We start from the raw sequence: 14,432 nt of genomic DNA on the forward strand, positions 1-14,432 counted from the left end.
ACGGGAAGAATTTTTTTTTTAAAAAAAAATCAATTGAAAAGAATTGGCCACGGGAGGCAATTTAAACAGGAAGTCGGTCTCCCCCATTGAGAGAATGGTGACGCAGGTAACTTGCCTGCAGCCGGAGAGTTTGACAGGACTTTAATAACTTCCAAGGACGGGACTTAAAACCTTCCCCCTGAGGCAGGGTAAAGGGGATGATTGATTACATTAAAATCCCTGCAAAATTATTTAAGTTGAACTGGGGAAAGCCCCCTGGGAACTGGAGTTGGGTCCCTGGAGGGATCAGCCAGCCGCCATTATGACATCATAATAGGAAGGAATTTGTTTACTTCTTTGAGGCTGAGAACTGTTAACTTTGAAGAGAGAGGAAATATAAGGCCGTGTACAAGAAGTTTGAAACTGCTCTTTTCAGAAATGGACAAGAATTAAAAATGAGAGTTGATAACCAGAGCAGACGTAAACTTTGTTTCTGAGGTTTGGAAATACGAACACCGCCACTTCCTGCACTGTAATCTGTGCAGCTCCCATGGAATTTGAGACAAACAGGATGTCAGTAGACACAACAACATCAGGCTCTTTAGACTTTGTGGACTTTCAAAAAACTGATTTTGGATGTGTGAGATGAATTGCGGCAGAACAATATACAGATACGCAAAAATAAGACAGAACTGTGTGGAAAGTGAAGGTGGATCGATCTCAGTAGAGAACGAAGCGAAGCAAGATGAACAAGCACCAGCCGGGGACATTGTAAATGACTTTACAGAAGAGGAGGAAGATCCATCAGTCCTGGACAATATAACTGAACTTAAAAAAGAGGAGGAAGAAGTATGGAATATTGTTACCCCAGTGGGAGAGGGGGAACAAGACTTATGTTCAATTAAAGGAGTCCGCAAAGAAGAACCAGCATGGAATAATGTCCTCCCAGTGAGAGAGGGAGGGGCAGGATCCTTGCTGGGGCCTGAGCTTAACCCGGGGGGGGGCGAATTGAGATAGGGCTGAAAAGTGGAAACATAGCTGGATGGTATTGTGCTACAGTTAGAAAATTGGGGGGGGGGCAGCAAGGGACAAAGAAGGGAGAGTGGTGGATAGGTGGTGAAAGAGTGCCAATAGGGTGAGGAGCAACAATGGGTTATTTTCTGATTGATTAAGATGGTCCGAAACTGGAACATTTTATGGAGCTGGTTGATACATCTGGGAGATCCAGAGTCCAGGGGAAGCGGGGTAGAATTAGATAAATGTGGTTAAAGGTTATTATGATAGAAGAAATAATATTTGAATGTGTGGAAAATTTTGGGGGTATAAATTGTGAGGCTAAAGGAAGAATTAGAGATGGATGGGAAAATAAATTTAGATTTGGATTAATTAATGAATTATAAGTTGAGGATAGTCGTTGTTTTTCTATGTGTAGATTAGAATTGGTTGTGAAATAATGGGAAAATTGTGTTAGAATGATTTAAGATGATAAAGGGAAATTGCTTAATTTAGATTTAATAAATGTACCCAGTGTGGGGGGAATCGAGGAAGTCCACAATGTCAAGTTAATGTAAGAATTGATATGTTTCTTTCATTCTTTTTTTTTTGACTATATGTTTTATTTTTGCTGTTTTGTTTTTGTGTTGAAATGTTTGAAAATCAATAAATATTATTTTTTTTTGGGGGGGGGAATAGATTGGCCAACCAAAGCAGTTGAATACGTCACACAATATGATACTGTGATACCAATTGTCTCTTTCCCCTGAGAAATCTTTCACAAGAAAACCTTCTCATTTGCCAGACTGCATAAAAATTTGAGGATCCAAGGACAAAATCCTTTTTTTCGTTTTACAGCTTGAATAAATATTATATGTGGCTGTTTTTGTATTGCCAAGAAGAAAAAGTTTAGAAGAATACTTTGAACTGAAAAACCTCCTTTCTCCTTCCATTTTTAAGTGCCTCAGACTCCGTACAGGGTTATATATAGCTGCATATAATTTTAGGAAGTCTTCTTCTGGAAGCACCATCATTGAATTTTGTTCCAATGAACAATCATCTCATTAAGTTCACAGGAAATCTTGGTTTGCAGAAGTTGGCTGTGCACAGCACTGATTTGCTGGAATCTGGAACATTGTGAACACCCCCTTTCTTCCCAGAGCAGTTTTGCAAGTCCTTCCCCTACTCAACTGTGCTCTGTATAAAGAATAAATAAAAGGAACTGACCGTAATAAAAAGAACTAGAACACAGCTTTTAAGAGGGAAGTGAACCGTCTGTCTTTCTTGGACTCCACACCAAGAAAGAACACAAGCACACAACACAGCCAGCTATGCAATTTTTTCATCCCACTTTAATGTTGGGAACCCTAATTTGGTGCCTGGGGGCACCACAGATTCCTCTTGGTGTCTGCCAATACCAGCTATCCCACCCACCCACTCCTCTCTCTCTCTTTTTAAAGAGTATTTTCATTTTGGGGAAAGGAGCTCATATATGTTTATATTCGCTTGCTTTGATATAAGCTAATTGGCTTACTTTGATGTTATCCTTATCTGTGGGCTCCAGGTGCTGGGCTCTGAGCCCAGAAACAGGAACTCTCTGTAAGATTTGGGTGCTTGTCACCCATGTCCTCTTCTGGTCAGGTGAAGTGGTGGAAAGTCCTGGGCAAAGTGACGTATGCTACTTTGTGTATAAAGAAACATATGCATGTTTGCTTGGGAACGGACAAACCATCTCCTTGCTGCGGTGACAGTTCTGTGTCTGTAAAGGCTGGCAGGCTGATTTGCTGTAAATCTACACCTTTTAATAAAGCACTAGAACTGATCTCTCTGGCATTTTTGGCATCTATCCTTGGTACCCCTGCACCCAGCCACTCCCACAACCCCTCCTTTGGGCCGGTGGATTAAGACGGGGGGATGCCTGGCTTTTTGTCTGTGTGTGTTTCAGTGTTTTGCCCTTTTCATGAAGGGGGCAGGTCTGAGCATCACCAGGTTTAGTTTTGTGAACTGGATACGTACATTGTGGTATTGTAGTCGTACCTTAGTTCTCAAACGGAATCTGTTCTGGAAGTTCAAAAACCAAGGCACAACTTCCAATTGGCTGCAGGAACTTCCTGCACCCAATCGGAAGCCGCAGAAGCTGCATCGGACATTCGGCTTCCAAAAAAGTTTGCAAACCGGAACACTCACTTCCGAGTTTACAGCGATTGGGAGCCAAAACGTTCGAATCGCAGGACGTTCGAGAACCAAGGTACGACTGTATTATAACCATGCCTTTGGGAGGAAAGTTTTTAATCTGACCGCCAAAATCACTAAACCATCTATTCTTCCCAATTCAGCCAGGGCTGGTGGAAGTCAGGAACACACAGGTCCCCCCCCCCCCGGCTCTACAGGGTGCAGGGATCATGCTGTGCAACAACTTTGCAGTCCTATTTGGCCATTCACCCTTACAGGGTTTGCAATTGCCTGCTCATCAACCCCACCAAGTGCTCTTGCCTGGTCCTGCCTCCTTCCATGGGCTGGATGGCGTGGTTTGAAGCAGGAAGCAGCAGTGGCGGAGCATGCCACTGGAGAACAGCCAAGAAGGACACAACACCTTGTGCCCGCCACAAAAAACCCTCTGTGCCTGGAGAGCAACTCTATGTGGAAAGGTTGCCCACATGACTTGGAACCCTGATGCAATTTCCCCACCTTCCCTTTTAAACCATTTAGGAAACTGTCTACTGTTTGACCCTAAACGTGCTGTTAATGTAACTCAAAAGAGGGAAATGTTTGCCCTCCCACCACCTGCCAGTTAGAAAACACAGCAGGATTAGTGGATTCAAATGTGTCAAGGGCAATAACAACAACAAAAACATCACACCAAAGTTCTTAACAATCACCCCAAAAACATACAAGTGGGGAGTTGAGCCGAAGGCTGTCCTGTAAAATTGCAGTCTGAACTGGAAACCTTTGCTCAGTTTTAGCCACTGCCCTCTGCTAGCAAAGCTACCTTGCATGTTACTCCTTCGGTTGACAGCTGCCCATCAAAAGCGCCTACAGTCTCCGCAATTTATTTTGGGGTACTTGAATTATAATGCTGTTGTGCCTTTTTTATACTTTAGCAAAGACAAGTCTTTGACATGTTAATTGTGTATAAAGTTTACTGTAAAACCGCATGAAAGTACAATCTAACATAATGCACACGGCAACATTTTTCAACACACTGCACCATATATAAAAAAGAAAACCCAAAAATATTTCTGAAGGCATCACTTAGAACTCACCAAATCCCTGTTAAAACAATGCCAACTCCAGCATTTCTTAAATAGACAAGTAAGAAAAGGGAGACCTGCAATTCACGAAATGGTTTATGAGCTAGAACCATACGAAACAAATATTATATGGGAGTTCTGATGCAGATGTAATACTGCTGGTCTCTCAACTAATAAATCGGCTACCTGTTCCCTGCCCAGCTGCAATCACAGTTTACCATCTGCACTGGCACTTACAAGTGCTTAGCATTATCTAGGATTCCCTCCCGAGCTGGTTGACCAGCATTAATCCAGGTTTAAGGCTAGAAAGGGAGGGAGGGGCAAGTTGTGCTCAAGAGGGGAAGTACGGAGCTTATGAGCTCACAGATCACACACTTCCTCACTCATGGCTAGGAGATCTAGGGAGGTACATTTGCAGCAGGCGGCTGTTGCCAATGCCTCACTGGCACAAAGGATGATTCAGCTGGCAGGCCCAATCTGTCATGGATGGTGGCTGCTGGGGATGAGTGGGTCAATGTTGCAGCTTCTGAGCAGCAGACTCTTAGCAGTGTTTTTGAAAAACCGAGAACTAAGTACTATTCAACTAGCCCAAGTGAGGGACTTAGACGACTGGGGTTTAGTGCTTGTTAAGCATCACAGAGGAAAACCAAGCTCCCTTCCCGCTGGTCCCAACAGGTATGCTATGGGATTTATGGTTCCAGCACAAATGGTTCCTTGCAGTATCAGATTCACACAGGTACGCAATTCAGCCCTCGTCGGACATAAAGGGACATAAAGAAATTGGACATCTCCTCAACTCTTAAAAAACAAAAACAAAACACCACCTTCCACAACTGCTGAAACAGATTCAGGAAGCCCTAAGCAAAGGTCCAGCTGAAAACCTCAAAAGATGGAGTCTGGGTCTGATTTGAAGTTTTGGGGGAAAGTTCTTTCTGGAAACCCCTGCTTGCATTCTCGCTTGTCTTGGTCCAGCCTCTATGAGTTCAGGTCTAGACAGGCTAGATGGATGAAGCTGTTGTCTGCTATGCACTGCCAGCTGCCTTTCCATATCCATTGATATCCTCCTTGCTGATCTCTACAAAGAGCCACTGGCCGACTACGAGGGACTGCTAGATAATCTGGGCAGAGCTCTCCAAATGTTCCGAACAGTCTGCCTGCCAAAGAGATTACTTAGAAGAGGGGGATCCACTCTTCGGGTTGAGAAATGTCGGGCTTCTTCCGTTCGCTCCTTACCTGGTGGCGTTTTCTCTTCATGCTTTTAAAGAGTTGGACAAGGACCTCGGGGAGAAGGGCAAGTAAGATCAGGCAAAATATTGCCAGCCAGGCTGAGACGGAAGTCAGCAGCTGGGCAAAGACATGATACATTCTTTGTTGCTTCAAGAAAGGCCTGGCCGGAACAACAGAAGGAGAGAGAGAGAGAAAGGCACACATTAGATTTATTCTTTTAAAACAAAAACAAAGCACCCCTCAACCAAACAGGCTTGCCTCAGTCTTTTATTTATCCCAAAACATCAAGATTTATGGTATTTAAATCAACTATAATATGAATGTCTAAACTTATTACTAGCAACAGAGCGTAGCAAGGAATGCTCCAGTTCATGCCAGCTGGCCATGCCCTCTCCCAGGCTACTCCATTACATTCTCCCTCTTACCCACCTGGTTTTCCATTCCCCTCCTAAACAGTCACTCAGTATTCCCGATGCCCACTGGGCCTTCATTGAGTCATTGCAACCCACCCACCCCCATCTTGTTCTCTCAAATCTGCCAATAGCTGCTTCATTGAACATGGATCATGTCATTGTGCCCACACTAATCTTTTGCTAGTTTGTTTTCGATGCCTTAAGTTCCAGTGGCTGTTTGTAGGCTCTGGTGCTAATATTTGTGGTTCCAACGAGGACTGTCATTCTACTGTTATTTTTGTGGTTTGGGATTGTAAGTAGACTCTTCCCTTTGGATCTCAGGGCCACTCCCTACACACAGAATTTATTCCCACAGCAGCCTTGTGCTGTAGGCGGACTCATTTGCTAGCAAGGTCGGCTAGCGAATTTCATGGCCAAGTAAGAGTCTGAGCATAGGTCTTCCCACCACCTCGTGCTGAGGAAGGGTCATAGCTCAGTGGTGGGAGAGCACATGTTTTGCATCCAGAAGGTTCCAGCAGGCATTTCCAGGTGGGGTGTAAAAGAAGGCCATCTGGAACGGATTAATCCACTTTCCATTACTTTCAATGGGAAAGTTCGCTTCAGGTTAAGTACGCTTCAGGTAAAGTACAGACTTCCGGAACCAATTGTGTACTTAAACCGAGGTACCACTGTACACTTAAATCTGGGGTGCAATCGGTGCAGATTACACTGGAGCACAATAATATAAGTTGGAAATAAAATGCTTACCAAATGATTCCTCCCCAGAAGAATGAGAAAAACACATAGAAGACCAAAGAACCCCAAATGACAAAGTGGGTAACCCACGTCCAGAACCGAGTGTCTAATGCCAGCTGGAGTATTTGAAAAAGAGAGAGAGAGAAAAGAGAATGAATGGGGAGCTTTAGATACAATATGTTGAAGGGCGTAATTATCATTAATTACCACAGCAGTTGGAGCAATAGGAAGAAAATCACTGTCGGTAGCATCAATACATCAAGCTCAGTATCAGGAACTCCTCTGTACAACTAAATCGAGAGGTGGCTTTAAAAAAAAAATCAAACGAGGACACTAACCTTTAGAGTGACGGTGAACACCAACACAGTAAAAATCATTGTTCCAAAACTCCAGTTCCCAGACATCTGAAAAACAGAGTTGGCTGAGATATTTGCCTTGTCCAGATTTTTGAAAGAGGGCAAGTGAGGAACTAAATAAATGATTACAATGAACTGAATAATTCATCCCCGCCCCACAGGAGCAAGATACTGCAATGATCATTAGAACATTTTCCCCTAACAAAAAAACAAACACCTTGCAGAGCACAACAAAATCATGGCTATCTACCGCAATTTGCTCAATGGTTCTTTTTTTTAAAAAAAGGAAAAAGAGAAAAGAAAATGCAACCATGGTGGTCTCCTGCTTTAAAAAAAAAAACCCAACAACAGCCACAGGTGTGAGGAAGCAAGGTTGGCATTCCTTTCCACAAAGGTTTATGTTGGCTGGTAAGGGGTCCGGTTGAAAGAAACTCTGAATGTTTTGCGGTTGTATGACAGAAGGTACAGTCTCTGCAGAGGATTCTGGGTAATGTTCCACACATGCACTCAGTTGAGGAGAGGGCAAATTAAAACAGCAACAACTGATCAGTGTTTTGCGATCATGGGATGATCTGCATCACCCCTGCCTTCATGGGGTGTGGAATTCAATATGATGCTAAGTGGAGCTCCTCTACCACTCTCCAAAGCAAATTTAGGGGGTGCAGAGGGCGCACTGTTGGGGTCCCATTGCGTGAGCGGACTTTGCTCTGTTCACACAACTTAAGTTGAATGCCGTCCCTAGGATCCAATTCCAGAACCTCTGGTTCAGTGCTAAACAGGAGCTTGGTTCAACACCCACATGGACAAGCCTTTATGTGTGGACTGCTATCCCACCTTTTTCACGCATCTCCTTCTTTCTTATTTTTTGGCTCTACCCGCACCAAAGAAAAAGCAACAGACTGTGTTTCAAAGTCAGAATGATGGCAACAAATGGGACAATTTGCTTACCAAATTCTGTCAAGGTCTGAATGCATATATTAAAACAGAAAGTGACATGTAAAAAGTTTTTTGTTTTGTATTGTTTTTTTAAAAAAATGTTTTGCATTTAATGACAAACAGGCACAAAGTCAAGGTGCAGAAAGCCAGGGAATGTGATTAAATGGACAACAAGAAGCAACTTTGCAGGAAGGAGGAGGAGGAGGAGTTTGGACTTGATATCCTGCCTTTCACTCCTCTTAAGGAGTCTCAAAGCAGCTAACAATCTCCTTTCCCTTCCTCTCCCACAACATACACCCTGTGAGGTGGGTGGGGCTGAGAGACTTCAGAGAAGTGTGACTAGCCCAAGGTCACCCAGCCGCTGCATGTGGAGGAGCAGAGACACAAACCCGATTCCCCAGATTACGAGTCTACCGCTCTTAACCACTACAACAAGGACACAGCAAAGTAGATCTATGTGGATCTCCCTTTTGGAAGCTGCCAACCGCTGCTGCTTCCGAAAAACACTGTACAAAGGAGTTTATGGAACATTGCAACATCTGAAAGAGGCTTTGATTCACTGTTAAGAACAACCTTTGCACAGAGGCCACAAATAAACAGGTTTGGTAGAAAAGATGCATCACTGCAATGGTCAAATACATAATTTACAATTAACATTTACACAAAGTCACCTAAGGGAAAACAAAGACACACAGAAGATTCCCCACAGGTTTTTAAAGTGGTAATTGCAGCTGTTGGTTGGGGGAGATGAACATTCAGATCAAGATATAGCACAAGGGGAGAGGTTTTGTAATCCTCCCCCCCTCCCCCAATGCCATGTCTCCCTATTAACTTGCACAAATAAAAAGCACACACAAAAAATGAGTACAGTACACTGTCCACTCCACTCATAGGGGGAGTTAATTGAGAAAACAACACAAGATGACAGCAGCAATTAGAGATATCCCGATACAGAAAAGTAAAGCAGAATGGAAATATGTTGAAGAGTATTTAAAAAAAGAAAAGATAAATACAAATTTGGTGATATGCTTCGAGTAAAATACATATAGGATGAATAACAAACGGATAATAAATGGAGGAAAGGTCAATTTAGTAGATAATGTGGGGACAGAGATAAAGCAGGATAAGGAAGAACTGACAAAGGGAAGTGATGTTCAAACAATAGGAAATGCTCTTTTTTTCTGTATTATATTTCTATGTTTATGTATGTGTTGTTTCTACCTGGTATGTATATGTACATGTATATGTACACATATCCCATATGCATGGGTGTATATATATATGCTATATTCTCTCTCTCTTTTTTATTTTATTTTTTCTTTCCCCCCTTTTTCTTCTACCTTTCTTCTATCTTACTGATTTATGTTTTATGATTTTGTTCTGTAACTTTGATATATAATTTATGATTTATGATCCATGTTTTATGATCCTGTTTTGTAACTATAAAATACGAAATAAAGGTTATTTAAAAAATAAATAAATAAAGAGAAAACAACACAAGGAGAAAGGTTAAAAAACCCTCCTGTGGACAGCACAGTACTAATCTTCAATCCCACTTCCCAGCTATTCAGTGCTTCCACTACAGCTTGGAAAGTTGTTTGTATGTCTGTATGCATTTGGAAACCTCTTAAGATACTGTCAGCAAATTCCACATACTGGTTCCTGAGACCAAGGAACAGGTTTGGATGCAACTGGATGCCATTTTGGAATCAAGATGGTTGATGGAGCCTTTGAAAACTTCCCCAATTTCAATGGCCAGTTTAAAAACTATACTCATTCATTCCATGCTTGAATGTAAAATAAAAAATAAAAATACCCTGCAAAGCGGTTTACCTCACATACACTTTGGCACAAATGCTTAATGGAATGAGGCTAGCATCCTAAGAGCTGGCTGAATTTCACATTATATCCAATGGGATGTTTGGATTTTTCTCTTTCTGGGTAGATCTGAATGCTCCTTCACAAGCTCTTTTGGAAGGAAGGAAGGAAGGAAGGAAGGAAGGAAGGAAGGAAGGAAGGAAGGAAGGAAGGAAGGAAGGAAGGAAGGAAGGAAGGAAGGAAGGAAGGAAGCTAGGAAGGAAGGAAGGAAGGAAGGAAGGAAGGAAGGAAGGAAGGAAGGAAGGAAGGAAGGAAACATTTCCTGCCACAATCACACAGAGTTTCAAAAGTGGTTTCCCGCATGACAGGGGGATGCTCTTTTAGATATACACATCTGATGAGCAGATGGAATGAGTTGCACCATTCAGCAACTCCAGGCACAGCCTGATTTTTGGTTTAAAAGGATTTGTTCCTCTTACCTTTCCATTGTTCTCTATAGAAGAGTTCATGAAAAAAAAGTAAGTCCCAAAGAAAAACACACAGCCATCAAAAAGGCCCAGGAAGGTCCAGTATAAGAAAGGTTTCAACTGCAACATGGCATTGTCGGAAACGTTCCTGCCAAGGAAAATGTAACAGAAAGAAAAGGCTTTTAAAATGTGTTCACAAAAAGCAAGGGGTGTGTGTGTGTGTGTGTGTGTGCATGTGCACAATTGCCCGATGGTATTCTGCAGGACCTCAAAGCAGGCAGGAGACCAAAAGGCGACCTTGAAGATTACAACAGCAGCACAATCCCTACACAACCATTCAACCTCACTGGGTGATATTCTGGATAGTTACGTTCTTCAAGCCCAATCCAACCTCACAGAGTTGTTGTAAAGATATATTTTATTTTGGGAGGGGGAGAACCTTGAGCTCTTTAGAGGGAACATAGTATAAAAAATACAATAAATAAAATCTATGAAATCCCCTTCCTGCGTTAGAAGTGGAAAAGTAAGCTGCATAAGACTAGCAGGTTATGAAAAGAAACAAGAAGAGTTAGTTTGCAAAGACGGTAACAAGGTGGCTCCACAGGTTCCACTTCTCTCCACAGGTTGGCATTCCGTTTCAGTACTTATTCTCTGCCCAGTCTGGGTCTTGCTCTTCTTTTGTTTGGCCCGACAGAATCATCTTTTAGCCAGCCACATTCTTCAAAAAGAAGTGAGGAGAATGACTGAACTACTCTGGCTGCATTGCTCTGGTGGCTTAATAATAATAATAATGAAAAACACAGATATGATATTTGAAACTGCTTATCATTCCTATGTAGAACGTCCTTATCATGTCCTTATCATTCCTATGTGCAACATAAGACATGGGCTCCCTCTGCTGGGCTTGAAACACACTCTCTTTCCAAAAGGGAGTTCTTGAAAAGACTGAAAAGGGAAATGCAAGGAATGCAGTGTGACAGCAACAGGATTTAGCCCAGGCAGCAGCCGGCCATCAAGGTCAGACTTGTCTTCCCTGACAACTGCTCTCCACAACCTCACCAGAGGAAGGGGAGGTGTCTTTTTACTTCCACATACCAGCACAGAGGTACTTGACTGCCACGGCCTCTTGCTGCACAGCAGATGGCATGCAAATATGGCTATTACAATAGCAAAGATCAGCTAACACAAGTTGTCTTTCATATTTCTTTGTTATACAATAAATAGCAGACAAATTCTTATAGGGATCAAGCCCCCTTCACTCCCCCCCTTTAAATTCTGTTTCTTTCCCAATTCCAGCTGTTCTGCTACACCTACCCTGGCTCATCTTATTATATTTGTTGTCAGGGCCGTCTCTAGGCCCAGGTCCGGTGGCGCGGGGCACCGCTGCGCCCGCAGAGAGGTGCGGCGGAGGCAGCCCAGGCACGCCTCTCAGCTGTTCAGTGGCTTCAGGCCGCTCTCCGAAGGCGCGCGGGCCTGGGGCCACCTCCGCCGCGCGCAGGGGCGTCGCAACAGGGGGCGGGCAGTGCCCCCTGGCCCAGGGCCGGCCCTACGACCAGGCTGGGTGGTGCAGGGCACCAGCCCTCCAGGCAGCAGCCACACTGCATGCTGCGCCTGCCCACCCGCCGCACTGGTAAACGGGGCGGGGGGGGCCGCCGGAGGGATCCGCCGCACCACGGTGCCAGGTGTGCTGAAGACGGCCCTGTTTGTTGTTGTTGTTCTTTTATTTCTACCTCGCTCATCTGACTGAGTTGCCCCCTCACTCTGGGCAACCTCCAACCAAATACAGCAACACAGTAAGACTTCAAGCATTAAAAACTTCCAGGTACATGGCTGCCTTCAGATGTCTTCTAAAAGTTGTGTAGTTCTTGATCTCCTTGACATCTGAAGGGAGGGAGTTCCACAGGGAGGGTGCCACTACCGAGAAGGGTGATATGGGCCTTGGGATATATGAAATTGGTATGGTACGGTATGGTATGGGAGTCCCATTCTGGGCTGCTACAGTCAAGCACGTTCAGGCCCCACTGAATTGGGCATGTGGTTAAGTACCTCCCTCTGAAAGAATCAATGGGGTTTAAAAGTGCTTAGCTTTGACAGGGCCACGATCAGGAATGTTTTACTTCTGGAAACGTGCATGGCGCAGAGAAAGGCGAAGCTACCTTCCCTCTCGTGTTGTTTTGATAACGCAGGGACTATTATAATAGCAGGCTGGGCTAAAGCCCCTCTCCCACCTGCTACGGCAACATCGTTTCACAGGCAAAGCCAAACCAGGCAGAGCTGCGCTAAGATTTAGGAAAGGCAGTGTGCTTCAGGACAGACAGTAATGATGGCAGGGCTAACTATCCCATTGAGAAACTGTAGGGAGCCCACTGTTGCAAGCCCCGCCTGGGATTCTGCTGTTGGACAATCCCGCCTGCCCAAACAGCAGTGATAAACTGCCTAAGTAGCAGAGCTGAAAATGGGAGAGTTGAAAAAGGCAGCAGCCTGCAAAACCACTTTGTATTCAGGGGCACATTTTCAGCTGATGAATATTCAAAGCAAGGCCACCTTATTTTTTTGCAATTAGCTTGTTTTCCTTACTCTGCTCATGCAATTTACGATCGCCAGGCAAGCACAGGAGCTCAATAAGCTTCTATCAAGTTATAAATAGTGGCAGAGGGGAATGCTGAGGCACTTGGCAAAGGGAGAAGTGGTGCAGGGGGTGGCTTGTCCCATTCTGGAGCAGCTCCGCTTCCATGCCTCCAACAACCACCCACACAGCCTTTTGCTACATACACAAATCTTTTGGATACAAACAAGGATGTTTACACCAGCATCAAGCACACAAAACTGGTAACAGCAGCTGGCTTGCTGGACCAGGGCCAGAGGAAGATTTTCATTTGCCGGAGCAGGTTAGCAGAGCACTCCACAGATGCGAGGCTAAGCATCTGTTGCTGGACAGTTCAGGGAGAGATGGCGAGACAGCCACTGACAGGGGCTTTTCCAGGGACCAGCTTCCAGCAGCACCAATTCTCCCCTGGTTTGTATCAGCGGTGAAGACTGAGAAGCAACAGCACGCTGAAGGTAACCAGAAGGCATTAATTGCTGGAACTGGGAATCCTGGTAACGGCCCAATCATCACTGCAGTCAGAACTTTCTGAAAGCACCCTGAGTCAGGGTAGTCAAAAGACCCACAAGCACAGGTCTAAAAAAATTTTTTTGATACTCCAAAGCTTTTGATTTATGGATCTGCTGTGCAACAGACATCACATGCAAGTGAGGGGGGGCAGGTGGGGACCATAGTACTCAGCCAGCATCATCAACTAGCAACCCTCTCCAGCAATAATTGCTATCTCCAGTTCCTTACTCTAAAGCAGCGGTGGAGAACCTTTTGCTGCAGACAGGCCAGATCCTGCATGTCTTGCCTCACTCCCAAAATATTAAAGACAGAAATTCTTGCATGTATGTAAGAAAGAGATCTTTAGCCAGGGAAGTAACAGTACAGGCTGAGCAGCAGCACTCAGGAGTCACAATTCAGAAGTTCAGGAATCAGGAAGATCTGGAAGGAAGCAACTGTCCCAAGCTGCAAAGCTGCAACTTGCTCATTTTGTGAGAATGCCAGAATGGAAAACAAGGGCTCCACTGGGGCTCTCTGTTCTCCCCCAGGAGGTTGTTGGGGAGGAAGCAGCATCCTTGCTTCTCCTTTCTGAAGCAGGTGGAAGTTGAGGCACATTGGGGAGAACATCCCCACCAGCCATGCTCCCCCAAAAATGAGCGCCACCACCCCAGTTTCTTCCTGCTCATGTCAGGATCTGCCCACCTGGCCCCAACCCTGACAGAGCGACAGAGCTCATCACACTGACCCCTGACGGACACTCTGCCCACCTGTCAATCACTGGAGGTGACCATAATATCAGGAAACTAATTCTTCATTTATAGTGCAGCTTGAGCCAAAGCTTCACAGCAAGCAGAGATCCAAGCTGAGCAGAACTAACGTCAAGCCCTGCTTTCTTTAGTGGGAGGGAGGCTAAACTATGGAATTCTCCCCATGGTGGACTCAGCAGCCCAGCTGACTCCAGCAGGGCTTGCTGTCATTGCTGATAAAAGAGTGGGACATAAATGCCATAAACAAAGAAAAGCAAATCAGAACATTGCACCTGGGAGTGGGGTTGACTGCCTAAGGCTACGGGCAAAGGGAAGGGAATGTTGGATCTCTGTCCACAACCCAGCTCAACTTCTGTCACCAGCAGCCTAGGGCAGATAAAACAGGAAAAGCGCTGA

The 14,432-nt window shown here is 44.6% G+C and overlaps 1 protein-coding gene across 8 annotated transcripts in view; it reads right to left on the reverse strand.

Moving 5' to 3' along the window:
• Positions 1–14,432, reverse strand: part of ATP11C (ATPase phospholipid transporting 11C (ATP11C blood group)) — a 106,317-nt gene that overhangs the window by 13,030 nt on the left and 78,855 nt on the right. For all 8 annotated transcript variants that reach the window (XM_035126431.3, XM_035126428.3, XM_035126430.3 and 5 more), the window contains 4 exons: positions 10,188–10,323; positions 6,937–7,002; positions 6,611–6,714; positions 5,457–5,610 (listed from right to left, as the gene is read on the reverse strand). In XM_035126431.3, the coding sequence (XP_034982322.3) occupies positions 5,457–5,610; positions 6,611–6,714; positions 6,937–7,002; positions 10,188–10,323 (460 nt within the window). The remainder of the gene's footprint in view (positions 1–5,456; positions 5,611–6,610; positions 6,715–6,936; positions 7,003–10,187; positions 10,324–14,432) is intronic.

The sequence above is a fragment of the Zootoca vivipara genome, chromosome Z2, assembly GCF_965207765.1.
Source record: "Zootoca vivipara chromosome Z2, rZooViv2.hap1.1, whole genome shotgun sequence".
NCBI classification, from domain to species: Eukaryota; Metazoa; Chordata; class Lepidosauria; order Squamata; family Lacertidae; genus Zootoca; species Zootoca vivipara.